The sequence below is a fragment of the Alligator mississippiensis genome, chromosome 2, assembly GCF_030867095.1.
Source record: "Alligator mississippiensis isolate rAllMis1 chromosome 2, rAllMis1, whole genome shotgun sequence".
Lineage (NCBI taxonomy): Eukaryota > Metazoa > Chordata > Crocodylia > Alligatoridae > Alligator > Alligator mississippiensis.
In genome coordinates, this window is record NC_081825.1 from 217,646,887 (window position 1) to 217,674,764 (window position 27,878).

The 27,878-nt window shown below is 40.5% G+C and overlaps 1 protein-coding gene across 2 annotated transcripts; it reads right to left on the minus strand.

Annotated features, from left to right (window-relative positions):
- Nucleotides 1–3,625: 3,625 nt before the first annotated feature.
- Nucleotides 3,626–27,638, minus strand: ELF5 (E74 like ETS transcription factor 5). Of its 2 annotated transcripts, none has more exons than XM_006259973.4 (7): nt 27,562–27,638; nt 22,442–22,569; nt 14,034–14,267; nt 10,852–10,902; nt 8,748–8,816; nt 7,400–7,595; nt 3,626–6,835 (listed from the first exon to the last, which is right to left on the minus strand). In XM_006259973.4, the coding sequence occupies exons 2-7, from the start codon at nt 22,563–22,565 to the stop codon at nt 6,739–6,741; spliced, it is 771 nt and encodes a 256-aa protein (XP_006260035.2). In that variant the 5' UTR covers nt 22,566–22,569; nt 27,562–27,638; the 3' UTR covers nt 3,626–6,738. The 2 variants fall into 2 exon arrangements, with proteins under 2 accessions (XP_006260035.2, XP_019332191.1); XM_019476646.2 differs by lacking the exon at nt 27,562–27,638 and adding an exon at nt 26,523–26,762.
- Nucleotides 27,639–27,878: the final 240 nt, after the last annotated feature.

Sequence of the window (27,878 nt, forward strand, 5' to 3'; positions counted from 1 at the left end):
CACACACACACACACACACACACACACACACACACACACACACACACACTTACTTGCCTGGGCCATGCGCAGAGCACGTTACTTCCTATAACCAATCACCTTGCCCGTTGCTCCCAGCCCCAAGCATCCAAGCTGCTCGTGCCTGGAAAAAGTGGAAGCAAAGCAAAAACCCAGACATTTGCTTGCATTTTAAAAACCCACCCAGACACAAGAATAGGGGCCAAAATAGATGACATGTCCAGGAAAACCTGGACGTATGGTAATCCTATCCCCTCCCCTCCATTGGCCTCACCGCCATGGTGGCTGCTTCCTAATAGTGGCTCCAAGCCCTGCTCCCTGCAGGCAGCAGTGCCAGGTTGGGGAGGTGGGTCTCGACTAGCCCAGGGCCCATTAGTTTGTGCGCCTAGGACCCACTAAAGGGTTAATCCAGCCTTGTCCATGGGTGGTGCTGTAATTAAAGCATCTCCAAGAGCTGCTCTAATTAAAGCACCACTGCTTCTCCTGTATTTGCATCCCAGCACTTAAAAATGGTGGTGGGGCTAGCCATTCAATGAGCTTTAGTTCAAGCACCCCCAGCACCATTTTTAAGCATGGGGATGCGATACATGAGACGCAGGAGGCTGCTAGGTTGCAGCAATTGCCATGTTCCAGCAGATTCCAACTGTGCTCCTATGTAGGTGCCCTTAGGTACTGTGTTGCTAAATATGGCAATGCATCAGTCTTTCTGGCTCTAGCCCTTAGTGCCTTCTAGAGCTCTGGCCAATCAATATCCCTCCTCTTGAAACCAAAATTATTTTTGTTTACTCTTGGGAATTAATTTAGTGCATAAAATATCATGAGGGTTTGTTTCAGTTGCTTTCGGGTCATTGGCCTGATTCATCAGATGAAATTGCTAAAAGGATCTTTTACACTATGTTAACTCTATTAGCATTACATAAATAAAAAAATTAACCAGTGTATGTGATTTGGAGACAGAACTACATTGCCAGTGTCTTTTTTGATTAATGTTAATTTCTCATATCTTTAAAGGTAATTTAGGTTATTCCTTTTCAGAATGTATTATCTAAGCATACAAGGTTTAGCCTGCAGTTGTAATATAGCTAAGGTTTTAGTATCTTTTAAAAATGATAATTGGCATAAAAAATTCCTGAGAGGCAGGGATGAAAATGGTAGGTTGTTTCTAATAATATACATCAAAATGTAAATATAGTTAACCAAATGTGATTGCATTCTGTTGTTTTCAGCAGTTGATGACTGGCAAATGATAACTGTTAAATATACTATTATATGCTATTTTTTTAAGATTACATGGTTGCTATTCTTGTTGGCCAAGATCATTTAAGTTCCATGTCTTTTTCTCACATTCTGGAAAGAACCATGCTATAGAAGATTAAGGAAGACAGCCATATTCCAGCTCAAGGAATTATATTCATTGACCTCAATACTCAAGGTTCAGTTGCATGCAGTAAGTCTTTTTTGTGCTAAGCTATGTAATATCGCACGAGTTATTCCATGTGGTTATGCTTCAGAATTGAGTGAGAGGATTCCAGTCAAGAGGACCCCTCTGTCCCTTCATTTTGGCCACAGTGGCAATGATGTGACCTCAATGGGATGAGTATTATGCACATTGCTTGCTTCTCAGGTTAAAATTGTAACAGATTTATATGACTTCCAGTGTGGATGGTGTTCCACAGCAGTATGAAATATATAACAGGTTATCTTAATGAAGGATCTATATAGTAATGTTAACTTCAAAACTTTCCAAGTGTAATGTTTTAAGTGGTTAAAATGTGGGACAACACTAGAGGTGGCTGTTAAACTGTAATGGAAATTCAGGTTTAGAATTTACAGTCTCATTTATCATACTGTGGCATATTGCACTGACTTACCCCAATGTAGTGTGGTGCAGACACACAAGGTGGATCTGAATGCAGCATTCCATTAGGGCTAATTAGGCCAGATGGGAAGGGCTGTTGTAATTAGAGTTGGCAAGCTGGTCAATATATTTTTTGACTTGCAAAATTGCTATAATTTTGACCAAAAAGAACAATTTTTTTTTTTGTCGTTTTCTTGACACAAATATGACCTGTTATTGTTCTTTGACATGGTTCTTAATGGAAAATTTGTGTCTCCTGTGTATTATTTGGACCCATTTGCACATTTATTTTTTATTTTTTTTATTTTTTTTTTTTTACAATTTTTCTTGTTACTGTCCAGTCAATTGATCAAACTTTATTTGACCAGTCAAATCCCCCACCCTAGTTATAATAATAAACTCCCAGAAGCTGGGTGTATTAATCTGGGTGGAGTGCTATGTTAACCTGGCTTGATTGCTTCTGGTACCTGATCAAACTTGTTCAGAGCTTGTTCAGCTACTGTTCATGACACTGTATCATGCCATGCAGACATACCCATTGCAGACATGATGAACCAACATTTTATGCAATATGTGGGCACAGTAATAAAGACATGAACCTGCTTTGGAAGACTGCACAGAAATGTTGCAGTGCATTCACAAGGGTTGCTGTGTAGTCTGTGAGTCTAGCTTTGATTCTTGTTATATTGGTATAATTCTTCTGCATTCCACTGCATACCTCTGTGTTTCTAACTTTTATTGAATATTCCTGAAAAAATGTGCATAAAACAGAACGCACCTTTTGACTGCTTGAAAATTGTTTCAACTACTGTGCTGTATGAGGTAAGAGCTCTACTACTAATGGGAATTTAAGTGCCGATCTTGATCAAATATAAACCATCATAGATTCTTTGAACTCAATGGAGCTATAACAAATTTACCCTAGCTGACATTTTTTAAGACTACTTTTTAATGGTGTTCTGGTGGGCAGTTTCTTTTTTATGCTTAGATAACCCCTTTAGTTTATTTGAGAACAGACAAGTTTCAGAATTTATTATGGTACTTTCTTTTGTCTATTTAATAATAGAGATCATTTAATAAAGTAGCTCTTCTGCAGTAACTCTTGTGGTAACAGCACTCACTGCTGCTATTGCCATAAGTTGGTGAGCACAGAGATGTAACCCTACATAGCCATGCTTAAATCTATACACCTATGTAGGCTACTGGTGGAGCCAACATGGAAAACATGGAGTTGCTTCTTTCCTCACTTTGGCCTTTACAACAGTTTTACCAAATACTGCCATGACACCAGTAACTCAGCAGAATAAAGCCAAAGAATTGATTTCCCTCTTAGGTACAACATGAAGTTCTTTTCAACGTAACAGTCTTCTTCTAACTATTGTTGGTAGTTTGTACTCTTCAGTTCTCTTTGTATCAGAAATAGAGACAGTTCTATTAAGTCCTTAATTAAAGGGCATTTTAGAACATTGTTCTATCCTTTTTCTTCTGAGTACATGCTATGTTTGAACTGCAAACAGTAGTGCCCCAGTGGGCTACAAAAAAATCAATTACAGATATCTGTCTCAGATTTTACATATGCCTGGAGGTGTAATACAGCTGTTAGACCAGGCACTTAATCATAAAAGCAAAGCACCAAAAGGTTAGAGGGCTATGTCTGGTTTGGCTATTAAATATTTGTTTGTCTGTAAAAAGCATAAGGGCACGATGGGTGCTGTTGACATGGTTTACAAAACAAGCAAGCCACACATCTTACACATTAAATACTTCATTCACACTGTTTACAAACTGCAAGTGGTTGGGAAATATACAAATCCAAAAAATACATATCTTAGTCATTCAGATTTAAAACACTCACGATCAGTAAAACTTCATATCTTCACTTCTTTCTCTGTAATGCAGCTCAGTGCCTCTTGATTCATTGCCTTTTCTTTGCCCATACTAGTTCAGTGAAAATGAGCATTGAACAGTGCATCTGAGTAGAATCCACCAGTGATGATTTAACAGTATCAGACCAGAAAATACCAGGGAAGTTTCTACTGCTTGTGAAGGTTTAGAGGGCTCTGTTTTAATTATCATTGGTTGGGAAGTCAGAACATAACGTATTTGGGTGATATGCAACATTTGTAAAATTTAGCAAAAAGCATTTAAAAAAATGTTCAGTCTTGTGTGCCTTTTTGTTGTAAAATAGGGAGGGAGGTGTGGTATGTGAATATTGTGCCCTCATCATGGTCCTGAACATGACAGTCATTCTTCTCTGTTTCTTTGAAGTTGGTCTTATGTCCTAAGCAATGGGCAATTGCAAAAACTGCCAGCCAGATTTTTGTGGCTTGATGCCACAGGTTTCCTACCCTATTTGTCCTGCTGAAAGGGTTAAAATTCACTCAGAGCTTCCATAGTTGTTAAAGAGATGAAAACTAAAATACTTGGAATAACAGCAGTCACAGAAATCAGGGGGATACAGGGCACTCAGAATGCATTTCAGGTAATACGCATTAAATCTAGTACCTCCATTGTGAGGTACTAGAAAAAGGTGCATTGGCCTATTTTAATGTGCATTAGCTAAAGAGCACTTTTTTGTGGTGCTTTAATGCACATTAAAATAGGCTAATGCGCATTAAAGCACACATGCAGACACACCCACAGTGCAGAAGAATTTGTATGTGAACCTTAGGGTTTCATTTTCCATAATACAGGGGGGATATATGGACTTAGGGTTTGACCCAATGCCTACTAAGTCAACAAGAACCACAGTGTATCTCCATAAGTTGCCCAGGGTCCTGATATGTATAATGCCCGACTAATAGGACAACTGATAGGTTGTTTCTGTATGAAACAACAAAAGAACAATCTCCACTGCGCATCTATAATGTTTATGTTCAAGAGAGACAGGTTCTAAGTAGCAAAAGGCAATGACTGATAATGCACAACATTAAATTCAGGTTCCATAAAGAAATATACAGCAGACCCACTTCTAAAAATGAAATAGGAACTTCCACTGCACCCCTAAGTACCATTAGAAATGAAGGAGGACGTTTGCTTAAGCCTTCAGGTGGAAAGGGCATATTGTTGTTAAACTATAATGCACCCATGAAGCTTTTAAATGATTGGAGTTCTTGGAGTGCTGATATGCCACCTCCTCCACAAACAGGTGTCCCCATTATCTGAGAGGTTTCACATAGTTGAGGGCAATTCGCCTGACATTAGTTTTAATAAAATATGTATAGGTATATTGTTGTGGTTACTTTGAAAAACTTAACCAATATATGTAGATACATACAGCTATACACTGTATACAACCCTCCACAAGCTTCAAACTTATTTATTTCAGCAGTGGTTATGTCCCTTCAGGATTATTTTCCCAAACAGTGGAATGATTGAGTTTCATTTTCAGGAAGGTTCAATGAAAGCAGAATTCAATCTCCTATGTATGAATATTAAATGGAGAGTAAATTTTTAATTCACTTGAGTGAATTAATGTACCAAAAGTGCTTGCTATAAAAGAGCTACATTTATTCAGTCAATACCAGACTCAAAGCCATATTACCAAGGTCATTAATAACCATAGCACAAATATTGAATGGTTGCCATGAACTTTTCATAGAATGAGCAAATTTTATGAAAAGAATAACAGATTCATCTCCCTTAATATGAATGAATACATTTGCATAAGTCATATTTATAGGTAATGGAGGAAATCAAATATTGAGAAATTTAAATCAGTATATTTTTCTTATTTCTTGATAGTAGAGTTGGTGAGGCAGATTACTTCTATGAAGATATAGAGGACACTGAGCTGGCCAGATCTAGTATGAAAGAATCCATCAGACCTGAGAATTAGGCACTTCTACCCATGTGCTTTAATGTGCATTAGCCTATTTTAATGTGCATTAAGGTGCCACTCAAAAAAAAGTGCTATTTAGTTGATGTGCATTAAAATAGGCTAATGCACATTTTCTTAGTACCTCACAATGGAGGGATGTGTGGGGAGCCTGCTCTGACGTGCTGGATTTGCATCGGAGCAGACTCGATTAATCGAGTCTGTTGAACCACGGAAATGGATGCACTCCAGCAGCCTTCCATGTCATGTGTATTAGCATCCCCCTGCTGAAAAAAATGGCGGTGGGCTGCTTTGAAATAAAACATGGTTGATGAGCTTTAGTTCAAAGTGCCCTGCTGCTATTTTTCAGCAAAGGGACTCCGATACATGTGACACGTGGGTACTTTTAATTAGCGTGGCTCGCTAATTAAAGCACCTGGTGCCGCATCCCAGAGTAAGTGTAAAAATGCCCAGAGGTACTAGATTTAATGCACATTAACTAAAGCATGTTAATACATGTGTAGGTGCACCAGAAATGAAGATAGGCATTTAGAAAATGCAACCTGGCCAAAATGCTGATGTCTGAATGATTAGGAGAATTCTAACCAAAGGTAGGAAAAAGGCCTTATGTATTCTGCAAAATAGTTAAGAATAGAATGAAAAAATTCCTAACCAACCTCCTCCAAATGGGAGTGACAGAAACAAAATTTCATTTGGAGATCTGCTGGCTGATGACAAAAACAATTCTTGACACAGAGGCAGATATCACAGATACAACTATTACTTTTAAGAAAATCTTGAACAGCATCACAGATGCTATTTTCTTAAGGTTTAATGTTGGCCACAAGGTATGTTGTGGGGAAGAAGCCCCCAAATTCTAGTGCTGTCAAAATGGTACTCTGGCTTGTCTCTCCTAGAAATGGACCACCGCCCATTAGTTCAGCCTGTCAGAGAGGACAAAGGCAAGAGAAAAAGTCCTTTTCTCAAGTGTCTGTTCCTGTCAAACACTTTGGGTTGCACAGGTAGTTTGCTCTGTGTGGGGAATTCATAGCTTGTTCTCTTGCCATCCATGGGCATTCTTTCCAAACTTGTAGACTAGCCTTCTGTCCACTCGTTCCAAAATTCCAGTTTTATAATAGTACCTGCAGTAACAAAATTTAAGTGGATTTTCCATTAAAAGCAATTCTTTACATGTAAGGTATGATAGGAGAATAACACAGCAGTTAATTTCATGTTTTCCAAAGAGCTCTTGTCTTTTTCTTAAGTGGATAGTCTCACACCCACAGCTCCGTTTACATTGCAGAGGTTAAAACTTTCCCAGAGTTCTTGAAGGGTGTACTTCGCTCCTTTGAGAACTCAGTCTGTGTGCTTTTCTTTTTACAATGACCACAATTCAAAATGAACTGCTAGGATTATTGCCAAGGTAGAGAGGCAGATAGTGTCATTTTACAAGCCTAGGCCAGATTCTCAGCTGCTGTAAATTGGCATGGCTCTGCTGCCTTTGAGAGGGGCATGCCAATTTACAGCAGCTGAGAATCTGGCCCCATAATCCTGTCTGTAACCGAAAGAGCAGTAACTCTGGCTCAGACTTTGAATAAACATTTTTAAAGCTATGCAATAAGTATAATTGTGTCAAATAGTCTATTTTATAGAACCCCATACTAACACCATGTTAAATGTGGTGACATTTCCACCTTTCAACTCACCGGAGAGCTCTGCTCAGTTTTTCATATGTCATTCTGTCATTTTTCTTCCTTTGCCCCCACATCTTTGCCAGCGCTTCTGACTTAACAACCCGAAAAATGCCTTGTTCTCTATCCTCCCATTCAAGAATACCAGAGTTTTCTTCAGGAGACAGGAGCAGGTCTCTTACAAATTCCCACAGGTGAGAACTCTGTAGGCCTGCAGTAGGAAGAAAATGTTTTAGCAGACCTTCCCAAAGGCTGAATTCATGACATGGTACTTCAATGAAACAATCTTTATAGCAGCTTTTTCAGTCTGGGCTCAAGATCATTAACCACTTGGTTTTGGCATCCACTGAATTGTTCAAGATTGAGTGCAACGTCTATCTGCATGGCAAGTGGGATCAAGTCACATTTTGCAGACAGAACAAATCCAGAATGACCTTCAAAAAATGCAGAATCCTCCTTTGGGCCCACTAAAATTTAGAATTTAACTCCTTTGTAAAGTTGGGATGAAGTTCTCTCCTTCAGAGGTTTAGCTGCCAGTTATATCACTAATATTTACAGAATGGTAATGTAATAAAGGACAATTGCATTTTTAATATTGATAATAATAACAATAATAACAACAACAATAACAACAGTAATACCAATTTGAAGGTTCCCTATAAAATGTTTTAAGTATTTTTACTGCTGGTCAAAGGAGTTAGAGACACCAGCATCTTCATTATACATAGAATACAGCCAGCATCTGTCCAGATCTCCTTACATTGCTAGATTCCTCTGTTCTGCTTCTGCTAAACCAGAGGTTTTCTTGAGCTGAAAACACTCTCTATGAGAGATGAGAACCTCCAAAGAAAGAAGAAGATGAACATGGTGTGCATGGGTGCCAGACTGTACTTCCTGAAATCCTGAAGAAGCAAGACCCTAGGAACCAAGTAGATGGGGAAGCTACAAAGCCTGTATTGGTAACCTCAAGCATTCAAAAATCATGAGCCTTGTTCTTCAAAATCTTGAGATCAACTTAAAAATCATGAGAACGGCATTCTAACAACAGCAGCAATACATCGAATTCTTTCATTTGCCTCTGGATTTTGAGCCTCCAGGTTACATTTAATTAAATATTTTTAGCTTTTCCCCACAGTTATGAGGGCTAGAAACTTCCTTTATAAAAAACAAATGATTACATTAACCCAATTCCAGGAGATAAGACTTTTAAAAAAAAGCACCAAACAGCACATGCTTCATGATATAAACCTGACAGCAAAATCTACCACTGGTTTAGGTTTGACTTATCTGAGGTATCAAGAAGTGACTCTACCATTTGTATAATCTCTCAAGCACAATTTTTGCATTTCAAATATATACTTACTTGTTCTACCATGACTGTGACATTCTTGACTCTTGATGCCACCCGCACTCAGGCATGTCTTATCATTGTCTGGAACAAAATTACAAAATGATATGTCAAGTGAAGGAGGAGGAATTTCTGAGCCTGGTAATATTTGGTCAGAAGGTCAGAGTGTTCAGCTAAGTAAATGCTATGGGATAGTGGGGCAGTGAGATCTGTTAACTTTATCTTTTAATTAATATAAACAGTTTTATCATAATGATAAGCCAAAGTGAACATTAACTCAGTCAGCTGGTTTGTATGATAGACAAGCACCACAACAGAAGGCTCTAAATCATCCTACATGTCATATACCATATGTTTAGCAATTTTGTTTTACAGAACTTAGGTTGTGTTGTGTTTCTCAAGTGGATCTACAGCTATGATGGGGCTTCCTGCCTTAGTATTCAACATGCTATGTGGTGCTTCGGTGCTGGCAAAGTGCTGCAGTGACAGACGAGCGTGAGATTTGGCAACAACCTTGCAGAGACACAAGCTATATCGTCTTACCTGATAAAAGGGTATTGCATGGTATTACGGTAACATAATGTAGAAGACAATACTGAATAACAACCTCTGGGGAGGGGGTCTCCTAGGATACTTAACATCATTAGTTCTGCAAAACTAACTTCTATAAGTCACTAATTTATTCTGTCTTGTACACAGACAACAAGGACTTCAAAGGGAAGTCTAACTTTCTTCGTAAGCATAGCACTTTACAGTGAAGACTCATGAAGATATTTTACTGGGTGGAGTAGCAGAGGGCTACTAAATAATCATGATGGAAAATATATTGTGCTGCCTGTGTCGTTACTTTATACCATTATGTAAGCCAGTGTTCAATATGTTACAAACCCTTTCTTAGCTGCTGATCCTTAGTGGTTTATGAGTTTGCCACTGCTTACAGAGGGAGAGGTGGGATTTAGGTTCAGGTCCTTAAAAGGTATTAATCAAGGGAAGGTAGATGCCCAAATCATTTGAGGATCTGGCCTTACTCTTTTTTTCTGAAAGTGTAGAGATTCATAACTTTAGTGCTCAATGTCTAGATGTAAAACTCTGCTGTTGGCCCAACAATAGCAGGTAGAACTACACATTGGACGCTATGCCCCACCAGGAAATGGTTAGACAGCACTTCCCCACCCACTTTCTGGGGTGGGATTCTGGCATCTAAGGTCTGGTCAATTTTTGCAATGTCTTTTGTGCTGGCTTGAAGGATGTAATCTCATGTTGAGGGTTTTCCTATACTGTCTAAATTGTGGAAAAATGATGGTAGTTCAGTTATATATAAGAATTTTAGCTGAATGTCATTCTAGAACCACAGGCTGACTCCTACACCTGGTCACAGCAGAACTGGCTGATTTGATTAAATCAAGAGATTTGAGGTGATGGTCCAGTTTCACCAAAGTACAGACAGAATCTAGGCCTTATTTCTTATCAATATGTCTGCCTGGCTCCTTGATATAGCCCAATGTAGTGGGTCGCTAGAGGTCTGGTTTTCCAGAATCCAAAGCCCTGCAACAGTCAGACTTGTTCCAGGCTTTGAAGCCCCTGGGACTCCCAAAGTCTGCAACTCTGGGAGTCCAGCCATGTAGACTGCCCTGGAGTTTGGGACCCTTGGCTCTCAGGGCTCTGGCTTCGGTATCTTGAAAAAAGTGGAGGTTGCCAGGTCACTGCACTAGGCTTCCACTCCTGTACAAAGGGAACTGCAAAATACTTGGTTTTCATTTCAAAACCAGATTTCAAGCTGCCAACCTTCTCTGTAAAATAGAATCACCTTTCCCTGAACAGCTCAGTGATAGTGATCCACAGTGATAGAGCCTCTGATGCATAGGACCTCAGTAATTTCTGTGTTGGGGGCGAGGGGGAGGAGGAAGGTAGGAGCTTATGCTGGGAACTTCACCAAACTTTCCCTGCCCCTTACAGAAATTTCTAACTTGAAGTGTTAAAATGGAAACAAATGAGATATTTTGTCATTTGTGAAAACTCCTTGATGTGGCTTCATGCAGATGTAGTGCTAATAATCATGGAATACACTGCACCCTTCCTGGTGAACAGAGCTGTGTGTGTACAAAACAAATTTACTCACAATCTCCAATAGACGGCTTTGTTTCTTCATTGTCATTAAAAAAAGAAATGCCTGGGGGGAGGGGGAAACACGCAATTAGGAGTTTAATTATATACTTCCACACTGAGCAGAATGTCTTTACACTGATCCTTAAGGCACAGACCGAGTTATTTTTCATCACTTCCATTTTGTGGACATGAAAGATTATGGTTAAACGCCATATGTAAGCATGACACAAGCCTTCAGTCTGTCTGAAGGCTTCTGCTAAGATTCTCTTTCCTTTAAACAGATTTAAACATGTCCCTCCTTTCTTCAGATCTCTCTACCATCTTCCTTTCATGTCTTGCATCAATTTTGAGCTTCTTAAGGACATTCTTGTGATCCTAGTCAACTATGACCTGCTCCCACTTGTTCCTCCACTTTCCTCCTAGCTGAACGCCTTATGCTCTTGTCATATTCTGCCTACCTCACCCTTGTGAACCATTCTCCTGCCTTCATACTTATTTTACTTTTCTTTACTCTTCCACACACATGAATTAGTCTTCCTTGATTCTTAACCCTCCTTTAAAGAGCACTGTGCAGAGATTTCCCCACTAAAATAAGAGTTCATCTCCTGTGCCAAAAATCAGATTCTTAAGAGGGTGTTGAGCATGCAGAACTCAATGGAAGTTGAAGATGCTTAATGCTTCATAGGATTGGATCCTTTGTTTGTAAAACCTGTAAGAGAGTGACCTTGCTGCGCATCAGTAAATGCATTCATCGTACCTAGTAATTGCATTATATTAAAAATAATATAATAAATATATAAACGTGTGTGTGTGTGTGTGTGTGTGTGTGTAAACAACTTTATTAAGGTTACAATGGAAAAGTGAGGAGATGCCAAAAATAAGGCTACCTGTACTACTTTTATATGGCTCCTTTGTCCATTTGCATTATTATAAAGTCTTTGATTATATTACTACATACTATTTTTTCCACAAGACTTCTGCCTCATTCATTACCCAAGATGGATGGTGCACAATGAACATCCATGCTTTATTTACTTCATAGTGTCCCACCTCTGAATACTGAGGAATTGTTAATGCCCTCATGGTCTTTTCTTTGGCACTGAGTGGGATTTATATTCCAAGATAACTTTTGAAACACATGGGAATATACCTGCCTCCTGCAACTGATAACAGCCAAGTAATAGTCGGGGATAGTACTATCTTATGGTGGAGTTATTAGATGTGGTGAAGCACATGTGTAAACGCTGACCCAAGTGTAAATTGTGCTCGGTCAGCCCAGGCAGCAGGGGGCCAGACACCTGCCTGCCGCCTAGCCACATGGCTCTGCATGTTTGGCACTCTTGTGCCCCAGCTGCCCCTCTGTCACCTGATTCTGCCACCCAGAGCCCCAGGCTGACCCCCTGAGCCCACTGCCAGCCCGGGCCTGCTCTGCTCCAGCAAAAAGTGCTGCTGTCCCCAGCACATGTGTAGATGCTGTGCCTGGGAGCAGTGTACCCTTGTTCAAATATCGCTGGATTTTATCCGTTCACATTAAATTGCACATGCGATGCCCATTGGGTGCATATAAATCTCCTCTTGCCCACAGTTAAAATTTTAGAATAACACTACCATCTTTCCTTCCACAAATTTACTTCCTTCTAAATATCTTACATAGCATTGCATAGCAGCTCTTTGGAAAAGGCAGGCAAAGACTAATTCTTAGGGGAAACATTCAGCTGCATAAACCATTTTATTTCCTGAAGTTTCTTTTCTTATCCACCAGATTCAGCAACCAACAATACAGCAGTTTTCCTGTGGACACTAACTATATTCACTGCAACACTGTGATTTACTCTACATGTATCATCTGCTAAATCCCACCCTCCCTGCAGCCACTAACCTCCTGTCCCATCTTTTCCTGTCCCCTGCTATTTCCATCTGAGCATCTTGTTCAGTTTCCCTTGTGTTTTATGCCCCCCAAGTTGTTCCCATCTCTTTTTGCCCCCATATCCTTCCTTGTCTGCCCAGTCCTTCCATTTACATTAAGGCTGTTTCTCTTTCTAGGACACAGACAGAGGGAGTACTGAGAGCACAGAAGAGATGGTCTGCTGTCACTCAGGTCCTGTGCCTGGTATCATGCTAGTTACCAGCAGTCAGCAGGCTCAAGGAATGGCTTGCAGTTTTATCTGCCTATAGATCTCCCAAGGCTACTCTAGCTATCCAAGATAGCCAGATTGCAGGGACACTTACACAATATCTTCTTTTTACATGGGCACATACTTTTGTACCAATGACCAGCAGGTTTATTTAAACTCTAAACCATTTTGAAATTTGCCTAGATGAGAGGAGCCCTGAGGCTGCTGTGCCTGACATGGGTCTTCTCAGACCAGGGGCAGCGCAAGGGACCAGACTGAGGGGCATGGAGGGCTGGATCTGGTCTGTGGACTGTATGTTTGGCACCCCTAATCTAAACTGCATTTTACCAAGCCATCCCAGCTAATCTTATTCCCTTAATCTCTCATGAGTGACCAAATAGGAAATAAACTGCCCTTTCCATCATTTAGAGAAGACAGGTAATCATTTAAGAGAGATATGAAACTAAAATCATTTACATAAATCTCCCAAAATGTTGCAAAATAAATTTTAAAAAAGATTGTAGTCAGGAATGATAACAGGTATATTAAAGCTCCATATTGTACTGATAATGCAGTTCAACAACAATCTGTTGCTGGCTAAGTAATAAACAGTGCAACCTTTGGTATTCTGTGCTGAGCATGGTAACGGTGTACTGAGCTACCCTAGGAATGGAATTGTATTTGAAATTGAATGGGAATCCAATGCTTATTTGAGATAAACCACAACTAGATTTTGCAACCTGGGCAATTTTAGTGGTGAAGCCAAGATTTGAATAGATTTCAGAATTTACCCAGAGTTGTCTCACTTCTAGGGCTGAATCTCTCAAGCTAGGGGCAAGGGAAATTGATGGGGTGCAGTTGGGAAACTTGTAGCTATGCAACCTGTTATCTGTTTGCATTTTTAATGTGGCCATCACCATTATCTATAGGGGTCCAAGATATCAGCCATATTCTAGCTTTTCTTCGGTCCTCAGAGCAATCAATCGAGCGCCATCTACTGGCATGGAGTCACCAAAATAAAATAAAATGAAATAAAATAAATTGTAAGACTTGTTGTGTGTTTGGTTTCTGAAACACTAACCATGCATCCTGATGTTCTGTAGGATGACATATAGGTATTCGCCACAGATGCCTGCAGCATCTACAAACTCCTCTTGACTCATGCTGCACAGCTGCAAGCCGTTAATATTAAAGTGGAAAAAGGAGATACAGTTGGCATCTAGTTTATATTGGTCACAGCAAAACTGCAGCCAGTCACAGACATTTTGTTTGCTCCAGTATTCCGGATGAATGGATGTCCAAAATAAGTCAGACCCTGCAACATATTTAGTAGGGAAGAGAACTGAAGTGGAAATACTTATAAAACTCATCATACAATTCATTGCAATAAGTATATTCTAAGCATGAAGAGTCTATACCAGTGGATCTCAACCTTTTTTGTACCAGGACCCATTTGTAAACATCAGTGGTCAGTTCCAACCCAGCACCCCTCACTCCTGACCCAGTGCCCTCCGCACCTAGGCCCCAGCCCCTCAGTGTGTGGGGCAGGGGGTGGGTGTGTGCAGCGGGGGGCGGTGGGTGTGGGGTATGGGGTGTCCCCAAGCAGCTTCTTGCAGGCTGGAACTCTGCCAGCCTTCAAGGGAAAAGCCACATTTTTCTCCCTTAAAGAAGAATCCATTTTTAAAGTTTGTTCATGACCCTTTCATATATTTTCTTGCGACCCACTTTAGGGTTGACCCATGGGTTGAGAAATGCTGGCTTACACCTTATTCTATTAAGACCATAAGCATCCTCCATTATTCCTTTGAACAGATACCAAATACCATCTATGTTGTGGTATCTAGTACAGTGGTTTTCAACCTGTGGTCTGTGGACCTCTGGGGGTCTGGAGACTATGTCTAAGGGGTCCACAAAAGATGACTATAATCAATCAAAAGTTTGTGAATGCCCACACTTACAATTCAAAGAGGTTCTAAGTTCTATTCAAAATTTCCAAAGGGGTTCACACCTCCATTCAAAATGTTTTGGGGGGGTCTACAAATGAAAAAAGGTTGAAAACCCCCGATCTAGTATAATCTAACTCTTACATCTCATGTACTACTATTCATTATTATTCTAGGTCATTTACCCACAGAATCTCAGAGTACACATCTCGTAACCCGAGAGGCCCTTAACGTGAGAAACAATGTCTGGCAAAGACCCAAAACCAGAAGCACAATATATTATTTATGCAGGAAATTTAAAATAGCATGGAATCAAATCCTTTAGTATAAGTAACAATGCACGCTATATCCATTTTATGATATTTTTCCTCTTACATACAATTTCCAACCATTAAAGTAAGGGTGCATCACATCTATGTGGAATATAGATCATTTTGTGAACAAATAGACAATTTTTCTCAAAATGTGACACATTGGAGATAGTCAAAGTACTACGCAGGCAATATCTAATGAAATCAGCAATACCCCAGGCTTTATAGATAGATAAATATTGTAAACTTCACAGAAATGCTTACTCAAAAGTGCTCTGGAAGTTATAATTACTCACTTTGAGAGACCATAATAAGTGTTAACGCTGTGTGAATTGTTTATTTTTAGATAATATGTTAGAAACTGTTGGTAACATTTTGCAGGAATGGGTAAAACATTTTTCTCTCTGTTGGGTACAAGAAGGAGCAAAACTGGTGGGACATTTCAGTTGAAAAGATTTCAATAAAAAGCATTCAATTTTTTTTTCCAGTGAAGATGGAAGGTTTGCTGAGCAGCAGTATGGCTGTTGGCAAATATTGCAGCATTATTTTAAAGCATAAAATATGACATTTGTTTTTCTGTGAACATTTTTATGGAAAAAAATATCTAAAATATATATTTGGAGAATGCAAAAAATAAGAGCAAAATAATGAATCCACATGCTATTGGAAGTATTCACAGACTAGCTATAAATCAGCATACACATGGCACACATAGTCAATATGGAATCCAAACTTTTTTAGGAGGCAGAAACATACGTCATTACTACCCAAGCTAACAGAAAATATGTATAGCTGACTCCAAGAAAGAGGCTCTCTGACACACTTGCTAGAGGGAAACAAGAGAGTGGTATTCTCTTGCAAATAGCTCCCATTGGATGTCTATGAATATGCAGACTGTGTATATCCTGCACTAGAGTAGCTTGAAGCATTATAGCCAGAGCCAATACAGAGCCCTTTAGTTTTACCTTCATTCTCCCAAATGGAGTTTGTAGGAAAAAGAAATGATATTTCTTTTAACTCATTACATCCGTTCTTTTCATTCAAGTCCATGGGGATGACTAATACATTTAGTCTCAAGGGAGTTTCTGGGATAGTGACAAAGATCTCAGCTTTAGAGATTATGGCAGTTTCCAGTTTAAAGGGGTTATATCAATTTATAGCAGCTGAGGATCTGGCCCCACATCAATCAAGAGGTTCTTACAGCAGCTCTGATCAAACATATGATAATAAATAGCACTGGAATGGGACTCAGATACCACAAGGATGAGACCAGTACACATGTGGAAAGTAGATTAGATGGGAGACCCATCCCCCCACCCACTTTTGACTCTTTCATCTGTCTCCACATTGCATCAAGCATGCAGCACAAAATAAATCATATCACTGCTTTCAAACAAGGTGAACTAAAATGTTCTTTGACGTTCACTTAGTCAAGCAGTTTATTTAAGAGAGTAAATGATGCAGCTGGGCTGAATCAATTGAATCAAAAATGAGTCTAAATAGTTTAAATTATGACAAATGGCAGAAGCATCAAGAGAACTTTGATTTTGTTCATGTATCATCCATGTACTATAAATGCTTTCATTTGTATGTGCAGAATTAATATAAAGTAATATTGAATTAAGTGTCTCAGATCTTGTAAGGCTATGCCCTCCTATCTAGTGCAGGTAGCTTGGAAGGAGAAAAATAAGGCAAAAGATGCAAAATTTCAATCAGTATTTGAGTTTCGAATACCCAAGAAAGGAGGATGGTTAAATCTGAGATTTTGTATAGGCACTTCTAAAGCCAAACACCAGAAGTAAAATACAGACTGACACTTGGCCAGAGACTGAGGCCTAGAACTGTGTGACAATGATTGATTCATGATTTCAAAGGAGGAGTAGAACATCGCTATACCAACCCCCTTGGGGTTCATTCAAGGGGGGCGGGGGGGAAGCTTCAAAGCCAGGTTCCTACTTCACAGAAGCCCCGACTCCAGGGGCAGCTCAGAAGTGAACTGAATCAGTCACCTCCTAGATGTAAGTTATCCTATGCTATTGACTGGTTTGAGTTCCCCCCTCTTCCAACCCTGGGAGAATTGGAACTGGGGCAGCCTGCATGACTCCTAGCTAAAGTGGATGTACTTCTCACCCCATATTTTCTGGGTTCCTTCTTGTACAATTGGAGTGATTGAGCTTGGATATTTTTTTTTTTGTTCTATTCGTGTAGAAGATGGGGGAGAGAGGATAAATTCACAGCTTTTTATTGCTGAAAAATGAAATGAAGTTTGCATTTTTAGTGCAGCTATTTTTGCTACTTCAAGATCACACAAGAAGAAATTAGCTACTTTTCTACAGTTATATGTGTACAGTAAGTAACCTTGAAATACTATAGCATGGTAAAGCAGTGGTACTTGGTACTGACTTTTGAGCTGACTGATAAATATCAGCTTTGCTGGCAATATAGAAATGCAACAGCCTGTTCCTTTCATGGAACAGTTCTTGTCAGGTCTAGTTTCCCTGTTTGCTCTGACTTCTGAAAGGATCAGATTATTTTTGGAAATCAGAAAAATATTCCAGAAGTGCTGATGCATGTAGCAGACAGTCAAAAGGTGCTGACAGTAAGGTTTGGCTCTTTTGAATGCTCTCTCTCTATTTCTTACAGGAAAGGTTAATTCCCTGAAGAGCTGTCTCTTGCTGGAGAATGTACTGCACCAAGATGTCAAGTCATTTGGAATATTCTTCTGGAAAAAAGATCAGCTGGAAGACGGAGCTTCTGCAAGAGATTTATAAGTTTCCTTTGAGTGGGAGAGAAAGGGCCAGATAGAGTTTCACTAAACCGTAAAGAGAACAGAAGCAAAAACGTTATCTAAATGAGATAAGATGAAGAGCAAATAAGTTATACTACATCCAGGCACACTTCAAAAAGATGCTGAGAAGCTACTTCTCAGAGGGGAGAGAGGCAGGGAGCTAAAAAGTGGGATGTGAAGGAGCCGTAGAGTTTATACCATCGTCTGACCCTTCTTAAAATGTTGGGGCAATCCTCTCTTCAAGGATGGATTCATATTTCCATTACTGTCCACTGGCATCCCTTGCTAGACCTGATGTGTTGGTCAAATTTCAACCCAGAGGGAGTGCCATTTTGCTGACAGTTTTTCCAGATTGCAAGGATTTCCTCAACTTAGTAGTGATTCATGTCCCATATCTAAAGCTTGCATACGTTGTGACAAAAATAAGACTTCTAATTCACAGTTGAAAAAGTTCTGTTGGTGCTAACAACAATCAAAGCTTTAGTGTATACATGGCTCAAGCAAGCACAGAGTGTTTTACCACTGTATTTTGAACTCAGGGCCATATAGGATACCTCCCTGGATTTTCCCACAATGTACGGATATAGGAGTCTACAGCATGGCATGGGCGGGTTAGAGAACATGATTTACATTTCGGAAAAAATGCCACTGTGTTGACATGAACTATGTCAGCTGTAACCAAATAAGATTATTGTATCAGAGCCTGGCTGCATGCTTCCCAAAGCAGAGCAAAATAAGCCTATAATCTCTCTCTACTGGACAGTTCCATGTTTTCAGAGGAAGTGTGCTAAAAGTTACAACACATACTTCTTTTTAAATATAGACCTGTTGCCAGTGTAGTTATGATCCTGAGTTAGTCAGGAGCTGAGGTGAGAGCTAGACTTTCACTGAATGAGTTCTGCATGCCTTATTATGAACTTCTACACATTTTGTCATTAAAAGTCACGTGGTCCTTTTGTTTAAGTAGTGTCAATACCTTCACTCCATTCTCATGGACAGCTTCCAATGTGTGCCATGTCATACTCTGCTAGCTTAAATTCTCCTTTTGCTCTAAAGTGTTGTCTTTCTTTTCCATTCTAAGTTTGCTTGGGTCGGACAATTGGATCTGGGACAGAAGTTCCATAGACCACTTTAACCTAAATCAGTTAAAATCTGATCCATCCAGGTCTATCTTAAATCGGCTTCAGCTGTTTTGAAAGCATTTTGTGTGCCCTGAACTTCTGTTCTGTTACAGGTTTGAACTAGTTTCTGATCAGTTATGCTGGTTGATGTGTAACTTTTGTTCCTAGCCCAGGTACCTCATATGCATGCCCTGCACATGTGTAAAGTTTATTTTGAGGCCGCTCGGGGAGGAAGGAAGTGAAAACAATCTAGGGGGTTCTACAAGAACATGAAAGAAATTAATGCAACTCCACAGGACTCTAGGAATATCTACAAACATCCAAAATTGAGCAATTGACATTTAAACTGAACAGTGAGGGACCTATCCTCTGACATGCCTAGAACAATGAGGGTGGATGCTAGAGAGTTTGAACAGGGCATAGATCACTTTAGATATAACTGGTTCCTATGCTCTCCCTATAAAGCATCTACTCCTTCCATTATTGGAAAAAGGATATGTTGGTCTGACCCAGTATGGCACTTTTTATGTTCTCCTATGTAATTGTAGAAAAAACATGGACGAAGCTATACGATAAAACAAAGGCGAGCTACTTGCCCAGCTCAACTCTGCTTAGCATATGAGCTCTGGCAGGATCATTGCACCAAGTCATATTCCTAGATTCATAGATTGTAAAGGGCTGGAAGGGACCTTGGAAGATCATTGGATCCAGCTCCTTGCACCAGGCCGGACAGATTGCTGGGGTCAGGTGACTGTCCAGTCTCTTCTTGAAGATTTCCAGGGTAGGCGATTGCACCACTTTTGGAGACAGCTTATTCCACAGTCTGGATACCCTGACTGTGAAGAAGTTTTTCCCAATGTTGAGCCTGAAACGGTCTTCCAGGAGTTTGTGGCCATTACTCCTGGTTTTCCCCAAGGGTGTCCCAGTGAACAGTTGTTCGCTGAGCCCTTGATGTACTCCCCTGATATAGCGGTAAGCTGTTACCAAGTCAGCCTTCTTTTCCTCAGGGTGAAGAGTCCCAAGTCCCTCAGCCTTTCCTTGTATGGCTTGCCATGCAAGCCTCTAATCATACGGGTGGTCCTTCTCTGGACTCTCTCAAGTTTTACCACATCCTTGTTAAAGTGCAGTGCCCAGACCTGGATGCAGTACTCCAGCTGTGGTCTCACCAGAGCTGAGTAGAATGGAAGAATCACTTCCTTGGTTTTCCTGGAGATGCATCAATTGATGCACGCCAGAGTACTATTTGTCCTGCTGGCAACGGCGTCGCACTGATGGCTTATATTCATGTTGTAGTCTGTTGTTACCCCCAGGTCCCTTTTATTCGTGGTGCTGGTCACTTTGGCGCTGCCAAGCCTGTAGGTATGTAGGGGGTTGTTTGTCCCCAGGTGGAGCACATTTCTCAATGCTGAACTTCATCTGGTTTCAACTTGCCCAACTTGGTAGCCTGTTTAGATCTGCCTGTATCTGTAGCCAATCTTCAAGCGTGACCATGCTTCCCCATAACTTGGTGTCATCTGTGAACTTGGCCAGTAAGCTCTTCACCCCTACACCCGAATCACTGATATATCTGTAAGCTAATGAAATATTCTTAGAGGTGGGTTTATTTTTTCACATGGAATTATTTATCATGGAACAATTCTGAGCCATTGAAATCAAAATGGCCCACTAGAAAGTGTTAATTTTAATAATAGTTTGTTCTGAGAACTTTTAAAAAGTTTGGAGAATGGCAAAATTAATCATATAAATGGAAAAAGCAAAGGTGAAATGAGATGTTTCAATTTTATTCACACTGACTACCAATTAAAAAAAATGTTGCAGAAACTGACTTTTTTGTTCTATTTTAAAAATGAAGCAAGTTTTAAATTGTCAGAATTCCTTGTTTCCTGTACAGCCTTAGATATTCTCTTTCAGTGGAAACTATAGGGACGTATGTGTTTTTAGGACAGGCATCTGAATCTTTTCTGCAATGGCAAGGTTTATAACACATGAAGCATTGAATCCCTGAGTATCATGAATTTGTCACAATATAAATTGTTTGGAAAATGCTGTTTTAAATTGCATTCTGACAAGTTGAGTTTATTTTTTTAAGAAGAGCACAGGTGTTTGAAAGCACAAATACATTTTTGGGAGAATACTGCATGAAATATGAATCAGATATGATTTTTATCACAAATCTGGCACAGTAATATTATAGGAGCTGTACTATACTTGCTTTCAAAACCTGTTGAATAATTTAGCCTGAGCAAGGAGAAAAATAAACCAGCCTCTTTAGGAATTTGAATCAACTATTAAGAAAGGAAAAAGGCTTCTAATGTGGGATGCTAACTGAGCCTTTTTATCAGGGATCTGGCCTGAGCACATGCCATTTAGAGTGAATTCCTTAAAACATAGTCTCCAAATGAGTTCTGTGACCTGATGAAGTGTAAAGTTTCAATATACTTGTGGTGGGGAAGAAGAATGGTAGCCTAACATTGGGAAGCAATCACCAAGCAATCCAGCAAGGAATTATTGAGTTCTTACCAAATACATTTCTACAAGCCACAGGGTTCTGTGATGCTTTTTGAAATTCCCAGTCTCACAAGTGAACTCTGTATTTAACTGGTCATTTCCAGTTAACAAATATATATGAAGTTGAAGAACATTTAAAGAGATGTCAGTCTATAAAACTAAATTACTATGCCATACTACAGTTGAAATTCAGTATTAGTCAAAGGGTTTCAAAGACAGTTGCTTCATTTCAAGTGGATAAAGTAAAAAACTGGGAATCAGAAGTATTAGGATCTACTCCTAAACTGCTGTTGACTCACTCGGTAACCTTAAATTTACCATCTTGCAATAATGAAGATAACATTCTATGGTGAGACTTAATTAACTCATTAATCTAGTGCTCATCAAGCACTAGACTTGTCATGAAATCACAAAGGACAAGATTCAGGAGTTCTGGGTTCAGTTCCTAATTCTACCACATACTTTGGGCAAGTCATTCAACCTCTCCCAGACTTATTTTTCCATCTACAAAATGGGAATAATACTTTCATATCCCACCAGGGTATTGTGGTAAGTAATCCATTTATGTTGCAACCATACACTGAAAGGATGCGGGAAATCAAAGTAGACAGAGATATTTAGATATAATATCAGTGTATGCTCATTATTATTGTTCTTCAGTGCTTTTATACTTTGTACAGTTCTGTACTATAAGTACAGCCATATTGAATTGGACACATGTGCTGACAGGTTCCACAGTGAGTTCAGATTTAAGAGTGTTAAATTCCAACTTTGGACACAGACAGAGCACTTTTTTCAAGCTAGATCTATGTACACACCTGTCTGATGGTCGACGGTGGGATAATAATCTTCAGTTGTCCCAAACAATTCTGTCCAAGACATCAGGGGTTCACAGCCCATTGTGTTTGGCAGAAAAATGCTGTGTGTTACGGAGTCCAACATTGCCCTAAAATATTAATCACATTAGTCAGAGCAGGAGATGATATCAAGGATCCAAGTTCTAAAGCCTCTGGACCACTTTCTCTAACGAGGAATGGTGCATGCCTTGGGTCTTCAATGGAATTCTATGTGTACATAAACATTTCTGTAAGTAAATGGCTGATCTGTTGGAAATTGTTGGCATCAGTGAAGGGAATAATAAGTGCATCAAAATGTTACCATCTGAAAAGGACCTATTAGCACATTTATGATAAAAGTTGAGGTGGGTAATAGGAAATTATCCAACAGATTGCCTCAAGGGACCAATGGAACCTTTCATAGGCACGTAAAAGGGTGGGGAAGAACAGACCTAGAGTAAGGTCCACAGGCATATATGGTCAATGTTTATTGTTTGCTGAACAAGCCCTTGTGCAAACAAATGGGAAACATGGTTCTGTCCCCAAGGATGCAAGTGTAGACATCAGACAGTTCAGGGTTTGTGGGGAAAGTGAAATGTTTGAAAATCAGTAACAAATTGAGGACACTCTCTCTCTTGTTGCTTCTAAAGGACAGTCAAAGCTTGGAGTTCCAGGAGAACCTTGCTAAATTAAACCAACAGCAGCAACTACATTACACCTTCATCCAAGCAAGTTGTGGAGTTGCTGAAAAAAACCCTACAATTCTACCATGAAACACTAAAGGAAAAGAAGAAGAATTAAAAGGTCTGGCAGGAAGGAACTTGGGTAATATACAATTATAATATCACTGTAAAGGTTAACATTTAGTATAATGCCAAAATAGCTGTGTGTGGTGGAGAGGGATCCATATCCATACCATTTATATTGCAATAGTGGCTATGCACTCCATTTGACTTAGGTCAAAGGTGAACCATCTTTTCAGTTGGTGTGTGAGGGAGGGCAGCATGAGAGTAAGGCATTGACAGTTATGGTTATTAGTAGTGATGATGCTCTGAGGATTTGCCTACTTACTGCACTTTGTAAAATTTGTAATAGATTAACTAGCTTTGTTATCTCTTTCCCTAGCAGAAGAGGGGAGGGAGTTGCCTTCTGTCTTCTACAACTAACTGGAAATTGGCAATTCTTAGCAGAAAGAAATTTAAGTAAACTAATATGATAATATGGCCATAAAGGTTAACTTTTAGTATAAGAACAAGGTCTTTGCCTGAATGAAGGGTGATCAGATATAGAAAGTGGAAACATTTGAGATGCCCCCAGGGTCCCCAAGGTAGACTGGATCCAGCATGTGTAAATGTTGAAGAAACTGCATGTGCACAAATTAGCATACCAATCTGAAAGGCTTCAAACATTTCAACTAATAAAATCCACTTTTATATTTTATATTCATTGTCTTCAATGGACCTAGTATAAACCTAGTATTACACATACAATGCACTTTAGACTGAACAGCATCGTTAAAAAGAAGCTGAACTACTAATACAATTCAAAAAACTTTCAAGGAAGTTGTATGAAGAGAACTGTCATGGTTGCAACACAAAAGTAATAATAAATACATGATAAATTCACTGTAGTGAATATTAGATTCTACTATGGGCCTTATGTCTTCAGTAGTCTATGCCGCACACAGCGGTTGATGCCATATACTACACTCAGAGACACAGGTCAGAAGGTCAGAGTAATGGCATGTTTATCAGTTCATAGTTGCTGCAGGATATAGTATTACATAAAAAGCTTTCCTGATTCTTTTCCAAGCAAAGCAATTAACTCTTATAGCTGCATTAGATCACAGTGGATTAATATCTGTGAAGCTATGACACTCAGTAGTTCAGGTAGAAACATCACAGAATTATAGGGTTGGAAGTGACCTCAACAACCTTCAAGAACCTGCAGCTCATCAGAAAGCTCATCAGTCCAGTAGGTACAGAAGGCAGATATCTGGGACCACTACATGCCTGTTGCTATAAAAGTGACTTACTGATTTTTTTCACAGGAAAATGCCTGGGAAGAAATCCTGCTCCTATTGAGGTGAATGGCTTTGTGGCAGAGCACAGGGTATGCCTGCCACTTTAAGGGCCTGGAGCTGGCAGCCTCCAGGTGCCTGATTAGGGCAGCCATTTTGGAGACAAGGGCTGCCTATATAAACAAGGCAGTTTGGCTGCAAGAGGCTAGGTAGTAATATTGCCTGGCTGGATGGCTGCTGAGATCACCCGGAAGTAAGAGGGAGCTGCAAGGGGATGGTTAGGAGGCTCCTGGTCCTGGGCATGACCTGAAACTGCACCCTGCTGGGAGTGGGTGGTCTGGTGGGGCTCTCAGTGGTGCGGGAGCCCCCAGGAAATGCCAGGCCAGTTATCACCCCGGTGAAAGGTGGGTGGGGGTGTCTTAACCCCTAGCTCCCACCACCACCGGGTGGGTTACCCATGTGTTTGTTGGGGGGCCCAGAGGGCCAGTGTTGTGAGGGGCCTCGAGAGGGTGGACCCCGAGAGTGTGATGGAGTACAGGGCGTGGTGCTGCGGTTGCCCCTAGGAGAAAGGGAGTAGTGGCACAGTGAGGCCTGAGGATGTGAGTGAGGGGCCAGGACTATGAGAGTCAAAAGGGCTGGGGGCCCACCGAGAGGGATGCCCAAGAGCCGGAGGCCTGGGGTCCCGACTGGCCTTGAGGTGGGCCAGGGAAAGAGGCTGAAGGTTCTGGGCGAACCACACCCGAGAGAGGAAGATAGCTTCGGGGGGGGCAAGGTAGCCCGGGTGAAGGCGGAGAGGCCGCCTGAGTGGAGAGGATCATAGAGAGGGGTCCTGTGTGGATGATTCTGGGGCCCAGTGTGGGGCCGGTGATGATGTGAACACCATGATGCCATCTGCGAGGCTTGGGCTGCGGTATTAGGGGAGGTCGGAGCTGCAGAGCGCCCCCTGGCATCGGGGCATTACAATGGGTAGCCTCCTGCTTAATTGACATCTTAATGAATCAATTATCATCAGAGGTGTGGCGGGCGAGATAAGCAGGCGGTTGCCCAGAGACAGGCGGGTGGGCCACGAAGAGCTCGGCCCTGAGTAGGCCCCCTGTCACGGTGACAGGCGGGCGGGCCATGGAGCCCGGCCCCAGGAGGCCCCCCGTCACAGACTTTTTTTTTCACCAACTTCAACAAATGTTAGAATTCATCCCTAGTTTGGACCATGTCAATGGGTGACAAGACAGAGAACCCAATGAACCTGACACACCAAATACCTAGACAGTCACTTCATATAGAAACAGAGATGAAGACAGGAAGAACTAAGGCTCACCAATGACCCTGCCTTAGCAATCACAGGATAGTGATAGTGTAGAATGTGTCTACGTGATCCCAACAGATAATTCCTGTTCACTGCCTCAAATCAAGGTCAAAACCTCCAGGATCCTGTAACATGCCCAAGGGAAATGCCATTTCACATTTGCAGGAGACTCTATGTCCCTGTATGTGACAGCAGGAAATCCCCACAGCTGTGATTAATATGGAACAGCCATCTCCAAACACATGCTTCCATGAGCACAGTAAACAAGCAACAGGCAGACTAGAAGCTTGGGGTAGAAACAAGTATAAGACCATCTACAATAGTGTAAGTGCAGTGGTCTGAGACACTGTACAGACAGATGGGAAATGCAGCTCTGAGACCATGCCATGTTTGCCTCTTGCAAGTCAAGAAAATTTGGGGCAAATCTGGATCCTGTTGAAATCAATGAGAAATTTTCCATCACCTTCAACAAAGGCAGGATTTTGCCTATCATTTCTCCTAACTGCCAAGAGTTGATGGGACAACCTGCCCACACCATGCCTGTTAAAAAGCAGTTCTTTAAAAGATAAATTTTAAATAGAAATACTGACAACACCCGTTCTTTGTACTAAATATTACTTTGAAGTTGATTTTTAAATTAATAGTTTTAAAGAGAGTTAGTTAATATCATCTGGAAGTGTGCCAGTACTTGGGTAAGGGAAGATACTATCTTTGAAAGATTCTAATAAAAAAAAACTTACCTGGCATAACCTTTTTGCTGTTGTCAGGTAAAAGCCTGTGAGCATTTACATGCTTACAGGCATCATGTAATGGGGGGTGGTTAGATTTCACACTTTGGCTACATTTTCATGATGATTTTCCAAGGCTGAAATCCATTTCAAGTAGGATACCACCACTTAGGATACAGGGGTTCTGTTTGAAGTAAAGCTGGGCCTGAATCAAAGCTGAGCCAGCTGGACCGTAGGGAACTCCAGCTCTGTCTCTACATCTAACTTCTGAAGTTTAATTCACCTACAGACTGTTTATCCAAACTGGAAAAATCTAGTTCCATACAGGTCCAAGCCAGAGCTCCTGTCTGATGCTTGGCTTGTAGCCATGTGACAAAGTTACTCTCAGCAACTACCACTGGAGGGCTCAGCAATATGCCATAATAGCAAAATCAACTTAAAGGTGAGAGAGCCCCATTGTGTTCAGGTACACAGTTTATACCGGTGGCTCCTTACACAACTATGTATATGTCAGCCAAAAATATTTATTCTTAATGTCACTAGCAGGTCTAATTTGCTTTGCAAATCTCCTAGGCAAACAGGATATCTATATGTGTCACATCAGATAATCTCTTAGCTTTACCTAGTACCTCATTTACATACACACATCTGGCTAAATAGACTCTGGAGGGGGAAAAAAAAAGGGAAGAGACAGTCAGTTGTTTAAACAGGAAATCTTTTTTTCAATGTTAGTTTTAACTCCTGCTGGTGCAGTGGTGTAAAAAGCAATTAATTAGCGTTCATACTACAAACATTTTCTTTTGATTTAATGAGACAGGTCTGGATTGTTCATTGATTAAATCATATTTGTTGAGGTTCACATGTGTGTCTCCCACTAATTTGTTAAACTGAAATCAAATGCTTGTTGTCGAGACAAGTGGTGTGATGCACAATTCAGAAGGGCAGATAGTGCATCAGGTAGGTGACTGATAAATCACAGACCGACACGCACATCACCTTGGCAGCCTGCAGCTCTTAAAAATAGCGACATCGATAAATAAACTGAGCTTACGTGTGGATGGGAGCTTACTCCTGTTGCAGTGCTTAAGTCCAAAAGTAGGTCTCAGACGCAAGGGGAATGAGGAGGCTTCTGGCAGCAGTGCACTGCACTGTGGAAATAAAGCCACCTGCAGCGCTGTGATATATGGAACACGTTACAGACAGGTTTGTTTGGTTTTTCAGGTTCTTTTACACACCCCCTCTGACAGTGATAATATACAGTGCAACAGCTCAAGGAGTGGGGGGAGAAACATTCTTAAGTGCAAAACATTTACCTTTATCCTGTATGACTTCTTACTCCTCCCCTAAATGCTGTTAATTTAAATAAGT

Bases quoted from the DNA above. Each gene is read 5' to 3' on its own strand.
- ELF5 (XM_006259973.4), bottom strand. From the start codon at position 22,565: ATGTTGGACTCCGTAACACACAGCATTTTTCTGCCAAACACAATGGGC. The intron at 14,268-22,441 runs GTGTGTACATAG...AATATGTTGCAG, and splicing joins CACCGTCGACCATCAGACAG to GGTCTGACTTATTTTGGACA. The intron at 6,836-7,399 runs GTGAGTTGAAAG...TTGTTACTGCAG, and splicing joins AAACTGAGCAGAGCTCTCCG to GTACTATTATAAAACTGGAA.